The sequence below is a fragment of the Esox lucius genome, chromosome 11, assembly GCF_011004845.1.
Source record: "Esox lucius isolate fEsoLuc1 chromosome 11, fEsoLuc1.pri, whole genome shotgun sequence".
In the NCBI taxonomy this organism is placed as follows: domain Eukaryota; kingdom Metazoa; phylum Chordata; class Actinopteri; order Esociformes; family Esocidae; genus Esox; species Esox lucius.
Genome location: NC_047579.1, coordinates 16,002,009 through 16,024,955, shown reverse-complemented (window position 1 = coordinate 16,024,955; position 22,947 = coordinate 16,002,009). Strand labels below are relative to the sequence as shown.

Genomic DNA, 22,947 nt, shown 5'->3' with positions numbered 1-22,947 from the left:
TGATGAATTACCTATGAAGCTGAATCCTATGTAAAATAATCAGCCAAATTAATAGACAGATATTAGGCCTTGATATTTTGTTACTCTCCTAATAAAAAAGGTAGATGTAGCCTAATACATAGTTGAATTGTCAAGATATAATTTGTATTATGTTCCAATAAAAATGTATTTGTTGAATCCCCTAAAATCTGTTGTAATTCACTATCGTTTGTATATACATTTGATGAATTACATAAGAATCAGAATCTTCGGTAAAATAATCGACAGAAATTCATAGACAGATGATAGGATGTTTGACATTTTGTTTCTCTTCTATTGAAAAACAGTAACATGATACATTGTCGAGGCTATCATTTGTATTTATTTTGTACGTTTATTCAAATTCAATCAAAGCTCTGATCTGTGAGTATCGACCATTCATCCATTGATGTCATTCATTCAGTGAGGCGTGATTAGCGCCTGCTCAGTTACCAACGCCAAGTGGTGTGTGCTTTTGGTGGATTAAGTAGGAAAACAAGATAAAACATGTGGTAAATAGTCTCTTAGTAGTTTTGAGTTTAGATTTCTGACAACGGAAACAATGTTATAAACACCTATTTAGGAAAAGTCATGGAAGCAGGAGGGTGTAGCTTTCAAAATGGCAGTTTTGTTTAAATTACAAACTCAAACGCCAATGAGTGTAGGCATTAGAGCTGTCACAATATCAGATATCCACTACACGATTATCGTGGCCAAAATAATTCAACGTAAACGATATTATCACGATATCTATAGAAAATGTGAACAAAATAATAATGTTATCTGTCAAATGTATCTTGATCTTTGATTACTGTTTCTTGAAGTAAAGGGGAAGTCAGCACTCATCCAGACCATCAAATATATATATATAAATATATACTCAGGAGTTGAATGAAACTGAGTTCTTCCCCTTTCATCAAATTCAGCACCCTAAAAGGCAGGGAAAATACAAATTGGACGTCCTGATTGGTTTTTCCTTCAGCCCAGTCCAGAATAAACTTCTGCACAGAGATTGTTATTCCAATTCCAGTGACACCATTTGTCTTGTACAAATATAGGTTTGAAGATGTCATTACATTTGATTGCTATCTCTGAGCTTGCTTGTTTCCTGGTTCTTGTCTCAATCTGCCTCACCTCATGTTTATTATTGACCTCTCCCTCTGTGATGTAGAGCTCTGTGTAGACTTTATTGAGATGTGTTGGGTTCCCTTGTTTAGCGGAACCCTCAAATACAGAAACCTCTTATTCAGGATAGATTTGAGATCATGTTGGCAAATCATAGCAAGCTCATCTTAATTAATAAATATCACAGATGATATTAACTATGTCTCTTTAAATGCCTACAGTATAGTATTAATTAATAAATAATACAGAGAATATGAATGTTCCTTTAAAGAATTACAGTATTCAGGCACGTGCACAGGTAAGTCTCAACCAGTACAGAGCACAAGACCCTTTACTATCTAGTGGCCCTTTACTATCTAGTGGCCCTTTACTATCTAGTGCCCCTTTACTATCTAGTGCCCCTTTACTATCTAGTGCCCCTTTACTATCTAGTGCCCTTTACTATCTAGTGCCCCTTTACTATCTAGTGCCCTTTACTATCTAGTGCCCCTTTACTATCTAGTGCCCCTTTACTATCTAGTGCCCCTTTACTATCTAGTGCCCCTTTACTATCTAGTGCCCCTTTACTATCTAGTGCCCTTTACTATCTAGTGCCCCTTACTATCTAGTGCCCCTTTACTATCTAGTGCCCTTTACTATCTAGTGCCCTTTACTATCTAGTGCCCTTTACTATCTAGTACCCTTTACTATCTAGTGCCCCTTTACTATCTAGTGCCCCTTTACTATCTAGTGCCCTTTACTATCTAGTGCCCTTTACTATCTAGTGCCCTTTACTATCTAGTGCCCTTTACTATCTAGTGCCCTTCACTATCTAGTGCCCTTCACTATCTAGTGCCCTTCACTATCTAGTGCCCTTCACTATCTAGTGCCCTTCACTATCTAGTGCCCTTTACTATCTAGTGCCCTTTACTATCTAGTGCCCATTTGACTTGTGCATGACGTGTGTCATGCACACTGATGGGGGTGTTGTCAGAATTCTTTAGGGCGTCACGCCAACATCGTCCTTCTGTGTGAGCCGACAACTCCGCCCACTTTTTCAGATTCAACACATGCCTTTTGGAAGGTCTGTGCACGGTGCTGACAGTATTGTAAGATCTCTGTCTCTTCTCTTTCTTTCTTCTATGTTAAGTAATTCAACACAGATTCAACCATAAAGTCTTACTTTTCTCCAGTGTGTCAGCAAGCTCCTTCTTGTTCATGTTCTTCCCATCTTTGGGACTGCTCTCCTTCTTCTCATCAGACTGAATCAAAGTTAATTAAATATCAGAACAAAATTAACAAATTCATGAATGATTCACAGATGTTTTCTTATGGTAAAAAGTAACGAATGTACATAACAGGGCCACATACACAGAATATAGAGGACAGGTCTGTTTGATGACTCTGGACAGGTTGACCACTGAGAATCTCTGACTCTGATCTCTCCTGTTGGTCTCTGTGGACAAAACATGAAATTACATCTAAACGTTACAGTGTGTGAAATAACATGTGAAGCAGTCAATAGACACAGTGTCTTCCTCTGATGGCTGAGAAGAGACCCACACCACTCACGTGTTACAATGTACCTAAAGCAGGTCATGTTCTCCAGCCTTACTGGTTGGCAACACCAGAAATGCAAATTTTATACAAAAAAACAGGCCTACTTATATATTAAGAAAAGCAAATGCCCATAATGCTAAATATGTAACAATTAACCAACACTATTTTGACATTGGTGGGTTTAATAATATAATAAATTATATTGCGATTATACCAACCTAATTTAATGCTTCTTAAAAGTGATGACACCATTTCTTGTGGTATTTATCATAATTTGTACCATCATAATTGTTAGTAGGCATCTTGCCTCAGAACAGCTCACAATCCTACCAGTTGTCATGGAGTCATATAATGGGGAACCAGATAAACAAATAAGAGACAATGTTGACATTCACTGATCATGACCCATGACTTCTTCCTACCTTTGTTCAGTAGAAAAGTCGCCCTTTCTGAACTCAATAGGAGGATTCATAGAAAAGTCACTCTTCATGGACACAAAGCTGGGTACAGGGGAGGCTGGTCTCTCCTGCTGAATTGGGCTTCAAAAGAACACAGACAAACATTATTTATCTACACTGAACCCTGATGGGGAGAAATCTTTCTTGAAACTAGAAAAAACATTTACAGACGTAAATGTGGGGGGCTCGCCAGCTTGGTTACATTAAAAACATTTAAGACTGAAGTTGGGAAATTCATACCATTAGAAATAATGCTGGTTTCGTCCCTCTAAATTTGTTGGTTCAAAAGATAAATTATTACATTCAATGAATGGTAACTATGCAAATAACGTGGATTAATATTGTCATACCCAATAAATGATTAAGAATATTAAGTTAGGATTGTCTAAACATGTAAGATAAGCATGTGGAGCAGCAACTAGACCAAGGAGCTCCCTCTGCTGGCTGAGAAGAGACCAACACCACTCACTTGTTACAATGTACCTAAAGCAGCTCGTGTCCAGCCTTACTGGTTGGCAACACCAGAAATGCTAATTTAATACAAAAACAGGCCTACTTATATGTGAGGAAATGCATATGCCCATAATGCTAAATATGTAACAATTAACCACGACATTGGTGGGTTAAATAATTTATACCAACTTATACCAACTTAATTTAATGCATCTTAATAGAGATGAACCCATACCTTGTGGTATTCATCATAATTGTTGCCATCATAAGTGTTTGTAGGCATTTTGCCTCAGAACAGCTCACAACCCTACCTGTGGTCAAGGCATCAGATAATGGGGAACCAAATAAACATATAAGAGACAATGTTGACAATCACTGATCATGACCCATGACTTCTTCCTACCTTTGTTCAATAGAAAAGTCTCCCTTTCTGAACTCAATAGGAGGATTCATAGAAAAGTTACTCTTCATGGACACACAGCTGGGTACAGGGGAGGCTGGTCTCTCCGGCTGAATTTGTTTCCCCATACTTTTCTTTGCTGAACCCTGATGAGGAAAAATCATTCATTACATTTTGATCTCACATCTACGCTTTGCAATCATGCTTCTCTCTCTCCCCAGAGAGACTAATTTTAGAGGCAGTGCCCTTCTCTCTTTGTCCCTAGAGAGACTCATTTTAGAGGCAGTGCCCTTCTCTCTCTCCCTAGAGAGACTCATTTTAGAGGCAGTGCCCTTCTCTCTCTCCCTAGAGAGACTCATTTTAGAGGCAGTGCCCTTCTCTCTCTCCCTAGAGAGACTCATTTTAGAGGCAGTGCCCATCTCTCTCTCTCCATACAAACATATTCTAGAGCCTTAGACCCTCTAATCTCTGCTTAGACCTGTAAACACATAATGGAAACGCACTTCCTGGATCAAGTCTTATATTGCAAATACTACGGAGACACACAATATCTAGATGAGTCACATGACACATGAGATGAGATGATGAGAGATGTGTTCCTGTCGTATGTTCTCTATTTTGTATTACAGACTCTTTAATTTGTAATATGACTGAGATGTATGGACACATAAAATAGTCTATTTAGCCTAAATATGTTCAAACAATAACAATTATTCAATCATACCCTACAACAATAAAATCCTGTGCTGGTGTGCCGTAGAAGGTCGCACTGACAATCTGCATTTGCTACGTAGTTTTTGCTTATTTACTGTTTATATTGTTTATATTTTTGTACATCCAGCATTGTCGCTCATACAGTAGCTAGCACTACTGGAAGCTTGTTCATCACTGAATACTGACTGTTTCTCTACTTACCACAGCAGTTGCTGTGATTCCTTTGTCCTTCTGCTGATTTGTTTACCAATATGCCATCAGGAGGAGAAAGAAGAGAGGCAAATGTGCCGGTATCCTATGTAGATATTGGGCAAGATACTGCAATATGCCGTTACCAAGCATTTTCTAGCAAATGTTCACTCCCTGGACGATAAAATGGACAAACAACATGCTTGGATTAACTTCTAGCGGAACATAGCGTTTGAAGAGACCTGGCTGGACCCTATGGTGCCTGACTCGGCCATTACCCCAGCTGGTTCTTCCATCTACCGGCTGGACAGAACTTTGGAGTCTAGCAAATGTAAAGGGGTCTACATTATGGTTAACTCTCGCTGGAGCTTGGATGTTGCAGAACTTTCAACACACTGTTCACCAGACCTGGAGCTCCTAACTATAAAAGTATGGTCCCCCTACCTTCTGTGGAAATTCAACCACACTATTATAACAGAAGTATACATACCCCCACAGACAGATAAAAGCACACGCTAGAGGACCTACATGGGGTATCTAATGGCCTGGAGGACCTACACGGGGTAATTAATGGTCTAGAGGACCTACACGGGGTAATTAATGGCCTAGAGGACCTACACGGGGTAATTAATGGCCTAGAGGACCTACACGGGGTAATTAATGGCCTAGAGGACCTACACGGGGTAATTAATGGTCTAGAGGACCTACACGGGGTAATTAATGGTCTAGAGGACCTACACGGGGTAATTAATGGCCTAGAGGACCTACACGGGGTAATTAATGGCCTAGAGGACCTATACGGGGTAATTAATGGCCTAGAGGACCTACACGGGGTAATTAATGGCCTAGAGGACCTACACGGGGTAATTAATGGTCTAGAGGACCTACACGGGGTAATTAATGGTCTAGAGGACCTACACGGGGTAATTAATGGTCTAGAGGACCTACACGGGGTAATTAATGGCCTAGAGGACCCTGATGAGAAAAATAGCAGAGTACAGGAAATGAGCTGAGGGTTTAGGGGAGCAGCAGCCAGCGGCAGATTAATCTACACCAGGACCTGAAACAGATGACGTCAAACTACCCACAACCCCCTTGGTGTATATCTACACCAGGACCTGAAACAGATGATGTCAAACTACCCACCTCCCCCTTGGTGTTTGTCTGTGAACCAGCCAAAGACCCCAGTAAAACAGAAAACTTTCAAAGGCTCTGTGAAGAGACGGGGAGGACCTACATAGACCCCAAATAAGGACCATGGGAGGGGATGTGTTAATGATAAACCAATCATTGGACAATTATGTTAAACTTGTACCTCCTTCATAAACAAGGGGAGGGGATTGGAAGATGATGTCATAGAAAACCAATACAATCACAATTATGTTAAACTTGTACCTCCTTCATAAACAAGGGGAGGGGATTGGAAGATGATGTCATAGTGAACCAATCATTTAACAATTATGTTAAATGTGTACCTCCTTAAATGTGATGAATAAAAAAGGGTCTTGTAAGTCACGTAACAAGAGATCAATCAAAGACCTGAGAAGATTTGATCTGAATGATCCGACTCTGGGCAACTGGATTCTCCCAGACTTCTGACGATTTCTGTATGGCTGACTGACTAACCCAAATAAAGGTAGGAACTTGTAAGAACTCTCCCTCTTTGTGTGTGTGTGATTGTCAAGTGCTTGACCATAATTCCTTTTCCTCTGAGACGCAGCCCCGTTGTTACTAGTGATAGTGGCAAGTGACACTAACCACATATTACATAAATCAAAACATAGACCTTGGGACGTTATCAGTTCCCCGTTCTGGTTTCAGGCAGCTGAGAGAAAGGGGTAGGTGCCATTGTTGGTGAGTGTGTTAAGCATATGGTACTGGTGTTTATTTTTAAGGTGGGGTAAAATAAATTAACTCTCTGAGGTGCTTATTCTAAAACAGGTTAAAGGTAAGCACATTTTCTGAGGTGTTCACCCTAAGGTGCGGTAAATAAGTAATTAATTCTCTGAGGTGTTTATTTCTAAGACAGGGAAAAAAGGGAAGTACATTTTCTCAAGTGTTAACTCTAAGGTAGAGTGAGAAGTGACCTTGAGCGTCAAAAGGCTGGCTATTTGTTCATATAGGGGGAGTATTTGGTTTAGTTAATGGTAGTATCAAAAGAAGTGAGTTGACCATGGATTAATACTGGTTTATCTTAGTTTTGGTATAGCATATGATAGGGTCAAATGAAGTGAGTTGACCATGGATTAATACTGGTTTATCTTAGTTTTGGTATAGCATATGATAGGGTTAAAAGAAGCAAGTTGACCATGAAATCGTTTCTGAGACTAATTACAGAAACGTAATTTCTTGCCATAAAAAGATCTGATCTCTGATAAAGTCTAAGCGGATAACACCTGGACTATCAGAAGGTCAGCATTAGTTAGATAAGGATAAATACAGGTTTAGTTAAATATAGAGTCAAAAGATGTGAGTCGACAGAGGAACCGCTCACAGAGACGGGTTATGGAACCTTAAGCACTTCCCATAAAAAGATCCAACCTCTGACACTGAGTCTGGGCAGACATTACCCTGAGTGCTGGGAGGTTGGCTTAGAACCAGGTAGGAGGGAAAAAGACTGATTGGGAATAGTGAGATACGGCTGGGAAAGACCCACAGATTGGGGAGCACCAGACAGTAAACAGACTAAAAGGGGTACTAAAGACTAATTAGCGGCAGCACCAGTACGAAAGGGATGAATTTCAGTACCTCAGGCTCGGTGAGAGAACCTGTTCTAAATAAGCACGACTACAAATATTGTTGAGCGAGTGGCAACATAAAAGGTTTGAGGATTGATCGATAGGACCGTTCCAGACTTAGGACACGTCTCATAAGCCAGGGTGTAAGTTAACTGACCTGAGTCAAGCTACATTGCCAGTGAATGAAAAATTCTGCTTTCACTCATAGCATCCACTGTATGCTATGATTAATTATGATGGAAAAGAGCTGAACTGAGAGTTCAAAGCGAATCAATTGGCCCTTAAAGAGTTACATGAAGAATAGGGTTTTTCCTGTTTGCATTGTTATAACGGAGCATTGGCATCTGTTATGTTTTACTTCTTCCAGTCACAGTATTTGTCTAATTTGTTTTTTTGGAAATTGTTTGTTTGATGTAGTCTAACATGGTTATGGTTGAGCAAAATACATCTCACCATTTTTATTTGGTTTAGCAAAGTAAGAACTAATTTCTTGGGATGCATAGTGACTATGAGAATGTGAGTTTGTTTGTTTGATACTTGACTAGAAGTAATCGTGTTAACCTCATGGACGATGGTGTGAAGTGGGTCAAAGTTGCAGGGGGCACATGAGGGACTTACAGATGTGCTCAAAAGTTTGCATACCCTTGGAGAATTGGTAATATATGTACCATTTGTAAAGAAAACATGAGTGAGCAGGCAAAACACATGTTCTTATTTATGGGATTCACATTCAACTGTAGGTCATAACAGAATGGCACAATCATAAAACAAAACATGGCAACGAAGAAAAAATGAACTGACCACTGTTCAAAAGTCTTAATACTTAATAATGTGTTTTGTTCCCTTCAGCATCAATGAAAGCATGCAGTCTTTTGTAATAGTTGTCTATGAAGCCCCATATTCATGCAGGTAGTATAGCTGCCCATTCGTTTTGGCAAACTTCCTCCAGGTCATGCAGAGTTTTGGTCGTCTTGCATGAACCGCACATTTGAGATCTCCGCAGAGCGGCTCGATGATATTAAGGTCAGGAGACTGGGATGGCCACTCCAGAAACGTTTTCTGCTGTAACCACTGGAGGGACAACTTGGCCTTGTGCTTATGATCATTGTTGTGCTGGAAAGTGTAAGAGGGCTTTTTTCTGGCTTTGGCGCAGTAAATGCATCTGTCAGGCAACTCGACCATGCAGCTCATTTTTGTTCAAGTATCATTGTATTGTGCTCCTTGAAACAACCACACCGTCTTTTTCCAGAGCAGTCTGTATTTCTCCTGAGGTTACCTGTGGGTGTTTCTTTGTATCCCAAACAATTCTTCTGGCGGTATTGACTGAAATCTTTCTTGGTCTACCTGACCTTGGCTTGGTATCAAGATCCCCAAATGTTCCACTTCTTAATAAGTGATTGAACAGTACTGACTGGCATTTGCAGGCTTTGGATATCTTTATATATCCTTTTCCATCTTTATAAAGTTCCATTACCTTGTCACGCAGGTCTTTTGACAGTTCTTTCCTGCTCCCCGTGGCTCAGTACCTAACCAACTCAGTGCATCCACGTGAGAGCTGACAAACTCTTTGACTATTTATACACAGACACTAATTGGAATATAAAAGGCCACAGGTCTGTCACCTTGTGTGTCTGTAACAAGGCCAAACATTCAAGGGTATGTTAACATTTGATCAGGGCCATTTGGATGATTTCTGTTATCATTATGATTTAAAAAGGAGCCAGACAACTGTGATAACCACTTGCTTCATATGATAACTATCCTCAAAACAAATTCTGTTTTTCTGCATGATCAGTCATATTTTCAAAATCAATGCCAGAATTTCATAATTTCTGCCAGGGTATGCAAACCTATGAACACAACTGTATAAACCAGAGTGGAATTTGGGAAAGCTCTCTCTTGCATTTTCCTCACTCCTGTCTGCATCTTCAGTCTCCGGAGAACTCTTATCTTGGATACTTGTACTGTAATTGTAATACTCTCTTTATATATTCAATTCATTTGTTTCATGAATTCATTGTTTATTTGGAATTAAAGTGAAACTGAATCGTGATTACACACATTGATATCATATATTAGTATATATTTAATAACAAAAAAATAATACATGATAAACACCTACGTCATATAGTAAAAATTATATAAAGTCTTATTGTGTACATTGTGTACTTAAAAAGTATGGGGCACCGCCATGTTGGAATGACGTATACAACTGATGTCACTAAAATGGTAGCGCTCTAATACCAAACCCGGCAAACTGCAGTAACAATGGAAGACCGACCCATTATACCCATGAAAACATATATCAGTACCAACTATTATTTTGCTACAGTCTATATACATCTTACAACATATACATATCTACAATATGCCTAGCAGCTACAGACCATACCTCCTCTAGCCGGCTAGCGCGTCTTCACACTCTCTCTTCTGATGAACAGAGTGGCTACTCTTGTATATGGGTCTGTTTGCCACTTGAGAGGTAGGACATGGTAGTCTTCTGTACTGTAAAATTCATTTGTACTCTCTGGGGCTGTACAATATGACCCCCCTCTGCATCTCTTATTGCTGGTCGTTTGAAGACATTTTTAACTGCCTGTTATCAATCTGTCAGTCTTGTATCTAATAACGCCTGCTAGCTGTCAGTGAGAAGCAACCATACTCGTTACGTCACTCGCCTGACGATTCCAAGATGGCCACGCCCTACACTGAAGTAGTAAAGTTTAAAACGTTTTTATTTACAAATGCACAATTTTGCTCTTTTAGTTGTCAGCAAAAATGTTGTGATCATATAACAACAATAATAGGGGCCATTCTTAATAAATAAATCGGTTCAGTTCCACTTTAATCTAAAATCTGAGACTGAGGGGCCTCTATATCCTGTCCACACACCGGCTAGGAGTTATCCATGTGACTGTCTTGGACCCTATTAATAGACCCATGCACAATAGGGGAGACTGGAACGTACCATATAGGGGTTTTTGTAGAATTAACCTGTCTTATAACTGTATATTATACAGAATATATAATCATATTGAATAAAAACTTTGTAATTATGGAAGAACATCTAAGACCTAACGAAGATCAACATTTTCTACTCATGCGAAAAAAGTGCTCCCTTGACTTCCGGTTTTATGATTTTGTTCATGGATGTGGACATAATCAGACAAAGGGTTATTCGGGAAATTACACCCGATGTTACAAACTTACTCCAAAAATGCTCATACTCATAAAAGAGACCAAATGATTCACAAACATAAACAATCACAACGTAAGTTACTGTTCATTATTTGTTGTATGAGGAAGCACCGTCAGGGTCTTTGCTCGTGTTTTATCAGGAAATATGTTCCTGTACACGTCAGTATTTATTAGTCTCCTGATATCTGCAGTTACAGCATCATTAACTTTTAAAGCTCAAGTACTAACAATATCTCAATTCCGGTAATCGTTCTCATTTCCTGTCCTTTAGAAAATATTATTTGTCCTTCAAATACTTACGTTATTATTGTATCTTCCCTTGTATTTTTTACAGCGATGTCTCAAAATGGAGCCTGGAACAAAAACAAAGTTACTTTCGATTTCAGTTCAGCCGTCGTTTTTTCCCCAAGTTCTCTAAATTCAAACATAGAGAAAAGTGGTCGGTCGTATCTTTCTCCAGAATGCGCTATCTTATCTTCTGCTAAATTGGCAGTTTTTGCTGAAATATTTCTTGGTCTACTTGACCTTGGCTTGGTTTCAAGAGATCCCAGAATTTTCCACTTCTTAATAAGTGATCTATCAGTACTGACTGGCATTTGCAAGGCCTTGGATATTTTTTTAAATCCTTTTCCACTTTAATAAAGTTCATACACTTGCATTTTCCTCACACCTGCCTGCATCTCCAGTCTCCTGAGAACTTTTATCTTTGATTCTTGCGCAGTATTTGTAATACTCTCTTTATATACTGCTCTGGAAACTGCACCTTTTTATTTCATTTTCAAAAAAGTGTAAAAGGAAGGTTTTGAGTGAGGAACAGAAGGGTTAGAAAATTAAGAGACCACTGCAAATTGAACGCTTCTGTTCCTCACTCAACACTTTTCCTGTAAACTTTTTTGAAAAGGAAAGAAAAAGGTGCAGTGGTCTATAAATGTTTCCCGGAGCTGTATTAAATTGATTTGTTACATTAATTCATTGACTACTTGGAATTAATCTAAAACTGGTCAAAATCTAGTTCCACCAGGCCAGAGAAGCCTGCAAACATACTGAATTCCCTCAGATGATAATCGATATCTTTCATAGAGAACATCATCAGGGTAAACTAGAGGAGTTACAGGGTCTCTAAACACCCCCACCCTGCAGAGTCAGCCTATTGGAATCCATGCGCCAGAGTTGATTGGGTCTTCCAAATGTGCCAGTATTTTTCACGACAAGATTGTGGGTGGAGGTGCGGTGCTTACATTGTGTAACATCGAGTTAACCATGACGATAACTTGCTCGGAGCAGGTTAGAGGTGCAGCATAAATTGCTATGACAGCACACCTCGGGTAAAACCTCTCCACCTTCAGTAGTGTGTGTGTGTGATTATAGACATGAGAAACGTAAAAATAACTCTGTAAAAAGGACAGTTGGTTGGAGGTGATGCCTTTTACTGAGGGGCCCATATATCCTGTCCATACATCTTGCTAGGCGATGTCCATGTGACTGTCTTGGACTCTATAAACAGACCCATGCACAAAAAGGGAGATTGTTACGTACCATATAGGGTATTTTGTAGAATAAACCTCTCTTATAACTGTATATTGTACAGAATATATAATCATATTGAATAAAAACCTTGTAATTATGGAAGAACATCTAAGACCTAAAGAAGATCAACATTTTCTACTCATGCTAAAAAAGTGCTCCCTTGACTTCCGGTTTTATGATTTTGTTCATGGATGTAGACAGAATCAGACAAAGGGTTAATTGGGAATTTACACCCGATTTCACAAACTTACTCCAAATGTTTACTCATAACAGAGACCAAATGATTCGCAAACATAAACAATCACAACGTAAGTTACTGGTCATTATTTGTTGTATGAGGAAGCACCGTGAGGGCCTTTGCTCGTGTTTTATCAGGAAATATGTTCCTGTTCACGTCAGTATTTATTAATCTCCTGATATCAGCAGTTACAGCATCATTGATTTTTAAACCTCAAGTACTAACAATATCTCAATTCCGGTACTCATTCTCATTTCCTGTCCTTGAGAAAATATTATTTGTTCTTCAAATACTTACGTTATTATTGTATCTTCTCTTTTGGTTTTTTGCGGCGATGTTTCAAAATGGAGCCTGGAACAAAAACAAAAGTTACTTTCGATTTCAGTTTAGCCGTCTCCAAAAACATATTCGTAAGTGTCGTATTGTTACCTTCCACTAGATGGCAGCAAACACCTGCTTTAACCAAACTACAATCATACTGTACAGGTTCTGTTTGTAACCCATGAAAGAGCAGCACTGACACTCACATGTACAATATATAAAACAATTCAGATCAAGCATTGTTTATAAGCTTTACTCTGAAACACCAGAATACTGCTTTTGCCTTGTAGCATTGGGCTTCAGAGACAGTTGGAGTGTCTACTGTGTGTTGTCTGTGGTGCATGACTTGGATTTATCCAACATATTCATCACATTGGGCCTCATTCACCAATATCTATCTAAGTTTTTTCTTAAATGTTTTCTTTAGAAAGGTCCTAAGACAAGTCTATGCCAGGTTAATGATGTGTTCTTAAGGCCCAGAAGTGTTCGCACTTATATTCTTTAGTGATGTGCGAATCATGAATGATTCATTCTTTTTGAACTAATCTTTTCAGTGAACTGGGTATACTGAATCACTGCTCTATAAGATTAGTTCAATCAGTGAATCACTTTTGCTCAAGAGAATGACAAAGATTTAGGCCGCTGTGAAGTCGGAATGCAAACTCTTTCATCACCAATACTTAACATTTACTTTCCACATGCTTTTCTTACATTGTTAACCTATGTTGCATTTTTTTTAAACGTAGAGACACGTGGTCTGTCGTAGCGTAAGGACGCACTGGCATCTTTCACCAAACATCTTCTGCTAAATTGTGCGTTTTAATTTATTTGTTAATAAATACAGAAGGCTGCTTAAGCACATCCATTACAAGGCATGTGCACAAATCAGGGCTCCAGACTGCGCTTAAAATGATCGCATTTGCGACCAGAAATATTTATTTGCGACTGACATTTTTGCTCAGATCACCAGTGGCGACAATATACACTCACCTACAGGATTATTAGGAACACCATACTAATACTGTGTTTGACCCCCTTTCGCCTTCAGAACTGCCTTAATTCTACGTGGCATTAATTCAACAAGGTGCTGAAAGCATTCTTTAGAAATGTTGGCCCATATTGATAGGATAGCATCTTGCAGTTGATGGAGATTTCTGGGATGCACAACCAGGGCACGAAGCTCCCGTTCTACCACATCCCAAAGATGCTCTATTGGGTTGAGATCTGGTGACTGTGGGGGCCATTTCAGTACAGTGAACTCATTGTCATGTTCAAGAAACCAATTTGAAATGATTCAAGCTTTGTGACATGGTGCATTATCCTGCTGGAAGTATCCATCAGAGGATGGGTACATGGTGGTCATAAATGGATGGACATGGTCAGAAACAATGCTCAGGTATGCCGTGGCATTTAAAAGATGACCAATTGGCACTAAGGGGCCTAAAGTGTGCCAAAAAAAACCCATTTGTATTAAAAGAAGGAAGAACACCGCAAAAAGTCCAAATGGACAAGGGGAAGGAGTTTTTTAATTCACATTTTGAAATGTTGATGAAGAAGTACAACATAAAACATTTTGCTACAGGAAATAATGTCAAAGCGAGTATCGTTGAGAGGTTTAATAAAACTATTAAATCACGAATGTGGAGGTATCTGACAGCTGCCAACACTCATCGCTATGTTGAGGTTATTCAAGATTTAGTTTGTGGGTACAACCATAGCTACCATCGGTCTATTAAGATAAAGCCTGCTGACGTTTGTGAAGAAAATGTTAGATTAGTTCTCAAGAACCTGTATGGCACAACATTAACGAGAAATGGTAATCAAAGCTACAAGTTCCAGGTTGGGGATACTGTGAGACTCTCAAAGCTGAGAGGTGCGTTTACAAAAGGCTATGAAAAAGGGAACACAGATGAATATTTTACAATAACAGAATGCATTCCTCGGGTACCTCCTGTATATAGAATAAAAGATTACGATGGTGATGTGATAGTTGGGACCTTTTATGAACAGGAATTGCTGAAAATAATCGTGGCAAAGGATAAAACTTTTAAAGTGGAAGCAGTTTTGAATGAGAAAGTACAGAAAGGGAGGAAAATGTCTCTTGTAAAATGGCTTGGTTGACCTGAGAAATTCAACAGCTGGATACCATCGGAACAAGTGGTTGACCTAAAAACTGGATAAAACTCCAGGATTTACAGGATCACGTCATTTACATTGACTGCGATCAGCATGGGTGACGGTGGTTTCTACATAACGCTGCCCAGTAACTCATCGAGACATGTCTGTCCAAGCAACACAAGTTCGTGCTATACCACAAAATTTGCCAAAGGTATAGATTTGAAAGGTGATTGGGAAGTATCTTTGACACAGTTCCAATACCCACATACGTGGAAGACTTTTACATGGGGTGAAAACACATTTGAACTACATGACTTGAATAACGACAAAACTTGGAAATATGAACTTTTTTTAACCAACGTTGCCTATTATTAAACATTTCTACCAATGTGTGGAAAACAATCTTGCGTTGATCTCTGTTGTACAATTTCAAAAGACGCCTTTACTAATGTTTTAATTACCTGAAATAACATATCCTTACCTGTCAACGATTCGCCGTTGTTTATGCAAATGTATACGCGACCTTGCTGGTAACTTTGTAACGTTTTGCCCTATAATGCAACTTAGAAGTTAATGCTAACTTAAACAACCATTTTTATTACAAAACTCAACATTGCTCATACATACACTTGTTTTTATTTATAACAATATTTTAAAACCCAAACCGCGACACAATCCACCTTTGCGTAATGTGTGGTTGGCCCTGGGCCATGGATACTCCTTCAAAATAATAGCATTGCTCATGTGATGTTAGCTTGCTGTAGTGCAGTGTTGGACTACAAACCGTGAGACACAGGATGATTTCTAACCTGCATATACTACAGTTTGTATTAGTGGTTATTTAGGGACCATTACTACAGGGCAGATATAACCTTGAAGCCCATCTCTTGTTAAAATGAAAGTTGGGCTGAAACTATCCAATATCGTAAGTTCCTACCCACCCCCTTCTTTATATCTTACAGAAAAAGCATGTCTCTCACGTGTAACTCTGTGCTTGTGGAAAAACACCTTGTTACAACCACATTGTAAAACATGGAAGTTTACATCTGTACCACATGGCATTGGAACCCTGGCACCCTTTTGTTGAACACCAAACAACTTACCGCTGACACAACACTGGGAATTTAACATTCCGGAACCCTAAGCCCCATTTGTTAATTAACATTCCGGAACCCTAAGCCCCATTTATTAAACATCAAACATAACCCACCTGTTATAGGACAGGAAGTCCCACCCTAACATACGTCATAATGGAAGTCCCACCCTACAAACCGGATGTCCCGCCCACCTGTCACATCCCGCCCCCCAGGGCCATAAATCACCATTCTGACACATTATACCCTACACTAACTACTTATGAGGAAGCACCGTCAGGGCCTTTGGTCGTGTTTTATCAGGAAATATGTTCCTGTACAAGTCAGTATTTATTCGTCTCCTGATATCAGCAGTTACAGCATCATTAACTTTTTAAAGCTCAAGTACTAACAATATCTCACTTCCAGTACTCATTCTCATTTTATTTCATTTATCCAATTACATTTGAGCCCCTGAAATAAGAGGACTGTATGTAAATGGTTGCAATTCCTAAATGTTTCATGCAAAATTTTTGTACAACCTCTTAAACTAAAGCTGAATGTCTGCACTAGAATTACATCTCAGGTTGTGGCATTTCAAATCCACTGTGGTGGCGTACAGAGACAATATTATGAAAAGTCTGTCAGTGTCCAAATATTTCCAGAACTAATAGTACTTGCCACGGCATCCTAAAGAATGTATTAGATGTGCTCAAATATGGCCAGGACCTGTTGACTTTGATAACTATATTGCTATTTGTATTATAGTTTAATGCAAAAGTAATGCATAGATGCATAAGTAAGTGTGCTAATGTGAATATCAATATTCCTTTCATTAGAAACACCTGGCCCCGATTGTATGTAAGGCACTTGACAAAAATAGTAATGTGGGGCTTTAGCGATGTTTTCCTGCACCCAAACTTGTGTAGCAATGTCAAGAATTAGCACCTCGCTTTTGAGTTCATATTCATACTGGCTAACTAGCTGTGGGAAGTTTTCCATTTTGTGTCAACTAAGGTACCTAGTGTTTCTGTCATTGATGTTTATTCCAGATAAAGGGTAAAGAGAAGTTAACATTTTATTTTGTATCTGTAACTGTTAACACCTTAATAAATGTTTTAATGCATTAAGGTTTTAAAGGCATACTTAAAGTGCACTTGTCCAGAGTGCTGTTTTCAGAGGGCTGTTAGCAGTTTTAATTTTATATATTAAAACTGTTTAATGCATAACAGCAATAAGTATTCTTTTCTATACTATGTGCCTGTGAATCCGACCATCACAATAAGAAACGGTACAAAATGCAAATTTTGGCCTTATAAACTGACACTTAGGAGAACAAGTTAAGTAAGAAACTGTCAATGAGCTTTCAGGACAGGAAACTAGCTAAAGCACTTCACGCATATGGTTTGAACCTGACCAAAACCTCCAGCATGTTTGCACTGCAACCATCAAAAAGAACAGAAATATTTATTACAAATCATAAGGAGTCCCAATCGGGTCTCTAAAGCACAGCAGCATAGTTTGCATAACAGCCTAAAGCAGTGGTGGGTAAACCTTTTGGTTCAAGGCCCAAATAAGGATTCTGAAGTTCAACGGAGGGATGTAATATGTGTCTTGTCAAAATCTATTTGCAGGCCAGAAAAGCACAGTTATTGACACATTTAAAGGTTTATAATAATTATTATGTACTTTGGAACAAGTTTGAGATGTTTAATAGAGGGTTGAAGTGCTTTTAATAACCACAAAAAACATAAATTGGGCCGGATTGAAACTTATGTCTTAAGCATTACATTCCAAGTACCATTAAAGCATAAGGTACCTACCTAGGTAGCCAGCGATTTTATCAGTTGTTAGGGGATGAAAACAGCAGCAGGAAGTATTGATTCACGCACTCACCAGTAAACCAGTGTCTTGTATGTTAGCTAGTTTGTATGTTAGCTAGTTGGATGCTCATATGCTGATAACCGATGTATTGACTCATAGCTGTAAAAGACTTACCTAGCCAAGGCGCATGAATTATGAGCTACCCAGGATGTGAGCAGCGCATTAAACACAGGATGCACCATAGACATCTTATTTAAAGGTTAGACATCTCATGGCGCAGTCACTTCCGGCATCACCGGTGGCCATCTTGTCACAGGCAGGCTTCCTGTCGGGCTCTGTGGTACCTAATATAAGGTGAGTGATCAGCACTAACACAAATACTCTTATCTCGCTGAAACCTTGATGGAGTTACAAACAATTTGGTTTCTTACAAACGTTATTAACGTGGCTATAATTCTGAATGCTTGAAAATGTTGAAATTGCAGCTTTTCTTTTCTAAAAACGTCTAAATCGTGCAGCATAGTTGGATCACGGCTACTTGCGCAAGTTATCAAGGCAGATATCACAAACGAGCTGTTCGATTATAGAGGTTTTACTGACACCAATAACGATTGTATGACAACTAATCTTTTGTCTAAATAACAATATTTGTGGATGTGGTTGTAGTTATTTGCTGGCTAATAACAATAAGCTTTGAGTGAGACCTATGGCAGCTAACGATACAGTTTAGCTGCTAACCAGCAAAGTTGCACATGCTTTTCAATCCGGTTGGTTCCTGTGTTGCTTGAATGACAGCAATATGTCCTGACCTACAGGTTCAGCCAGGACCACTTGGAGCTTCTCTTCAACTCCATCAGAGTATCTGGTAGGGTTCATAATTTATATTTACCAGCCGCAACACTAAGTGACTTGTATTGTTTTCAGTTTGTCGGTCCATATGTTTTTTTACTTTTGGTAACATGTGTTTTCTGCAGACACACCTTAACCCTAAGACACACACAATACCTGGAAGTGTCACAAACCATTTTGAGTATTTAGAAAAATGCCTGTGTTTGACTATTTGTTTGCAGAACTTATCATCACTGATACAGTCTGAATTGTATGATAATGTCATTCAACCTATTTTATGTGGAAAGATCATTCAGGGGTGGCTAGTTCTTTTTTTGTAAAAATGTTTTAAGCATAAAACATTTTAAAGCATGTATTGAATATCTGTGTACTATTCTTGTATATCTTTTTTTTTCCTTAAACGAATAACAACCCTAATGCCAGCCAGTTCAAGTACATCTTTAGGATGTAAAGCTGATGGCCCAGTGTGGGGTTGTTAAACCATGCAGAGGCAATGTGACGGCACAGGATGACACAGAGTCCCTACCAGCTGTCATCGACACCTCTACAAGCCTGTCAGCTGTAGATGTGTCCTCTGCAGCAGGAGGAGAAGATCTTCCATCCCCGTTTGCTGACATTCCTGCCCTAGTACATGATCACAGCTACCTTCCCGTCCACTTCGATGGTCTTGTGGACAACGCTCTCATGTACATTTCAGGTGAAGGCTAACTGAAAGTCACAATAGTCACAATCTGGGGAAAAACAATCTCAAGATTGTCCAAAAAGGGAAGTGTTCCCTTAATTTCCCCATGCTTATTAATGATTATTGTTATTAGTTATGATATTACTAACAAAAATTTCAGGATTTGTTGTGCGACAAGCTCTGAAGAAGCTTTCGTGTGATGTCTGCTGTGCCAGCCTGGTGACATGCTGCATCTGCCATCAAGGACCAGAGCTACCACCTGCTGATTTTAAAAAAACAATGGAGGTCTGGTGATTCCATCAGAGGGAACCGTGAGTGTCGTCAGGGCAGCAGAGTGGGTCATTCTGCAGTCATCAGGCAGTACCAGACGATCACAGCCCATCAAACTGCTTGAGGTTGTTTACATTGTCTGAAAAAGGATCGGTTCAGAGGATGTTTGTGTTGGGATAGACAGTATGGGATAGACATCCACCACCATAGGCTGTTAAAAATAATTCTGTCCCTGTTTTTTAAGTTAAGGCTGCACCACATCGCCAGAATTACAATCCTCAGCTTACAGAGCAACAACATGCAACAGAAACTTAATAAAACTGTCCTTTTCAAAGGACATTAGCCCAAGGTATGTATTTTCAAGGTACTGTCCTCTTTTACTTCAACAGTAGTGTAGTGCTCTCTACAGCATTTATTTATTTGTATATATAAATGATTTATTTATATTTGTAAAGGGGAATCATGTACCTATTTTTTGTGTGCAAATAAATGTCACTCTTATAATAGTTTAAAAATAGAGACTTGTGTAATTATTCCATATTTTTTGTAGTCATTCTATATCAGAACCCCTGTCATACAATCCAAATAGTCTACAAGTAACATCAATGTTACCTTTCATTTGATTTGATTTCATTATGCTTCTACACGAAGAGGTTGCCCCACAGTAAGCATTTTATTGTCAGCATTTTGTCTGACAAAGTCCTATGGGGAGTTTCCATAGGGCGTTTTACAATACGCATGACCATACTGTCAACGGTGTGTCAGGGTGTGTGAATAAAGGAGCCAAACGCAGGGAGGTAGTTAATCTTCTTTCTTTCTTTCTTAAACGAAAAAATGGCACGCGTAACAACAAGAGCGCAAGAGCGCAAAAGCGTGCAATAGTCTTGCAATACAACACCAAACATAGAACAATACCACACAAAGACGCCCAGAAACAAGGGAACTAATATAGGCAACCTAATGAGGGAATGGACACCAGGTGTGTGCAATAACAAGACAGGACAGTGCCGTGGGAGGAGGAGCGGCGTGGCTAGAAGGCCGGCGATGACGCGCACCGAACACCACGTCGGGAGGGGTGGCGCGCGTCCTCCATGCGCGTCCTCGTTACACATACCTTGGCAAATAATGGTCTAAAGTACTCAATTTCATTCTATATTGGTCTGCTTTTGCACACAGCTTCACAAGACCTGGTGCTAGGGCTCAGTTGTTTCTAAAGTCATATCAAGTGACCTAGAGGGCTGAAATGTGGTCAGTTCAGAGAGGCTTGTTATCTGGCATAAAGAAAAAACATGTAGTAATTAAAATTATTTTATAACAGTAATTTTATTATAATAGTACAAAAGTGTATATGTCTTGTTGCCATTCTGTAGCCTATTTATTGATTTAACATACATACCTTGTTTGTATATTCATTACACCTATCTGGTTCTGTACTTGTACTGTTCAATGACAAAGTTGAATCGAAAGTAATCTAATCTAATATTGATCACATGAACATTCCAAATGATCTGATGTCTTACTATGTACATTCAAAGTATATTACAATAATTTTATGTTCCATTCATAGGCATATTACAATTATATTATATTTATAATATTCAATACTTCTACCCATATTGTTCATATTTCCCATTCTGCACTGTTTAAAATTGCTGCTCATTTACATTGTTATTTATATTATTGCTTTATATATTTCTTAATTCTTACTTTGTAGATGTCGTGTGCCATGTCACAAGGATTTATTCTTCAGCATGATGCTGTGTTATTCGGTGCATTTGATCAATACAAAGACTTTGCAATCAGCAGTTACATCATCATAAACTTACTCAAGTACACTAACCATAAAAATCTGTCCTTTTGAAAATATGACTGGCTTTTCAAATACTTACTATTATTTTATTTTCCCTTATGTTTTCTGCTCCATTGTCTCAAAATTGAACCTGGACCAACAAATATGATTATTTTCACTTACTGTTCACCCCACACCACACACTGAGAAGTGTTGTATTGTTACCTTCCACTAGATGGCAGCAAACACCTGCTGTAATCACACTACAATCACAACTTTCCATCAAAGAGCCCCACTGTTTCTTACATACCATTTAAAGTTTTGCACAATTGCTTGGGCTCTTTTTTCTAAACATCTTAACATTCTCTAAACTGGAAGTACAATCTTCACATCTGTTTCATGGGACATCACAACTCTCCCTGCAAAAAGTAGTGACTCACACAAAACATTTAATTCATGCTTCAACACCAAATTTTTGTCAGTATGTTGGCCAGTGCCACCAAAAAGTTATTTTGTCATTGTGTGAGACGTACTGGTTAAAATGTTCAGATGTTTTTTCACCATGGCAGTCAACCCTGGAAATGTTTGTTATATATACATTTCAGTTTTGTCCTCCTGCTTACTGTACTACACAAGAATGTCAGTTCTGTCTAGCTGAATGTTATTGTGTAGCACACTGAACTTTTTAGATGACATTTACAAAAAATAAACCTGCAACAACAATGAAAAAACCTGTAAAAAAAACAATAACTGTACCACCTCCCACTACGGAACACTGCAAGTTCCCATCTTCTTGATAGACATTCCTGTCGCTCTTGTTGGTCTGGCCAAAGATTTTCATCAACGTCACATCTGATGCTTTCCCTTAGGATGCACCGGGGGACAACCATCATCATCTTCTTCCGCTTCATCCGGGGCCGGGTCGCGGGGGAAGCAGTCTAAGCAGAGATGCCCAGATTTCCCTCTCCCCAGACACTTCCTCCAGCTCTTCCGGGGGGACGCCGAGGCGTTCCCAGGCCAGCCGGGAGACATAGTCCCTCCAGCGTGTCCTAGGTCTTCCCCAGGGTCTCCTCCCGGTGGGACGGGACCGGAACACCTTCCCAGGAAGGCGTTCCGGAGGCATCCGAAACAGATGCCCAAGCCACCTCAGTTGACCCCTCTCGATGTGGAGGAGCAGCGGCTCTACTCTGAGCTCCTCCCGGGTGACCGAGCTTCTCACCCTATCTCTACCACCGGGTTCGGGGATTGCCGCTTCGACAGGCACCTTATGGCCACAGCTCAGAGCGGCCGCTTCGACAATGGTGGTGGAGAACATGGTCCACTCGGACTCAATTTCTCCAGCCTCCCTCAGGATCCAGTCGAAGCTCTGCCTGAGGTGGGAGTTAAAGATCTCTCTTCCCAGCAGACCCTTACAGTACGCTTGG

General features: G+C 39.4%; 2 protein-coding genes across 2 annotated transcripts in view; both read right to left on the bottom strand.

Moving 5' to 3' along the window:
• LOC114840159 (NACHT, LRR and PYD domains-containing protein 12-like) overlaps nt 1-12,982 on the bottom strand; it is a 34,041-nt gene extending 21,059 nt beyond the window's left edge. The window contains exons 1-6 of the mRNA XM_034295284.1: nt 12,895-12,982; nt 11,133-11,185; nt 3,997-4,139; nt 3,105-3,221; nt 2,494-2,578; nt 2,306-2,384 (exon numbers count right to left, since the gene is read on the bottom strand). Of these exons, the coding sequence (XP_034151175.1) occupies nt 2,306-2,384; nt 2,494-2,578; nt 3,105-3,221; nt 3,997-4,121 (406 nt within the window). The 5' untranslated portion in view covers nt 4,122-4,139; nt 11,133-11,185; nt 12,895-12,982. The remainder of the gene's footprint in view (nt 1-2,305; nt 2,385-2,493; nt 2,579-3,104; nt 3,222-3,996; nt 4,140-11,132; nt 11,186-12,894) is intronic.
• Nucleotides 1-22,947, bottom strand: part of LOC105006816 (protein NLRC3-like) — a 925,414-nt gene that overhangs the window by 765,892 nt on the left and 136,575 nt on the right. The window lies entirely within an intron of this gene.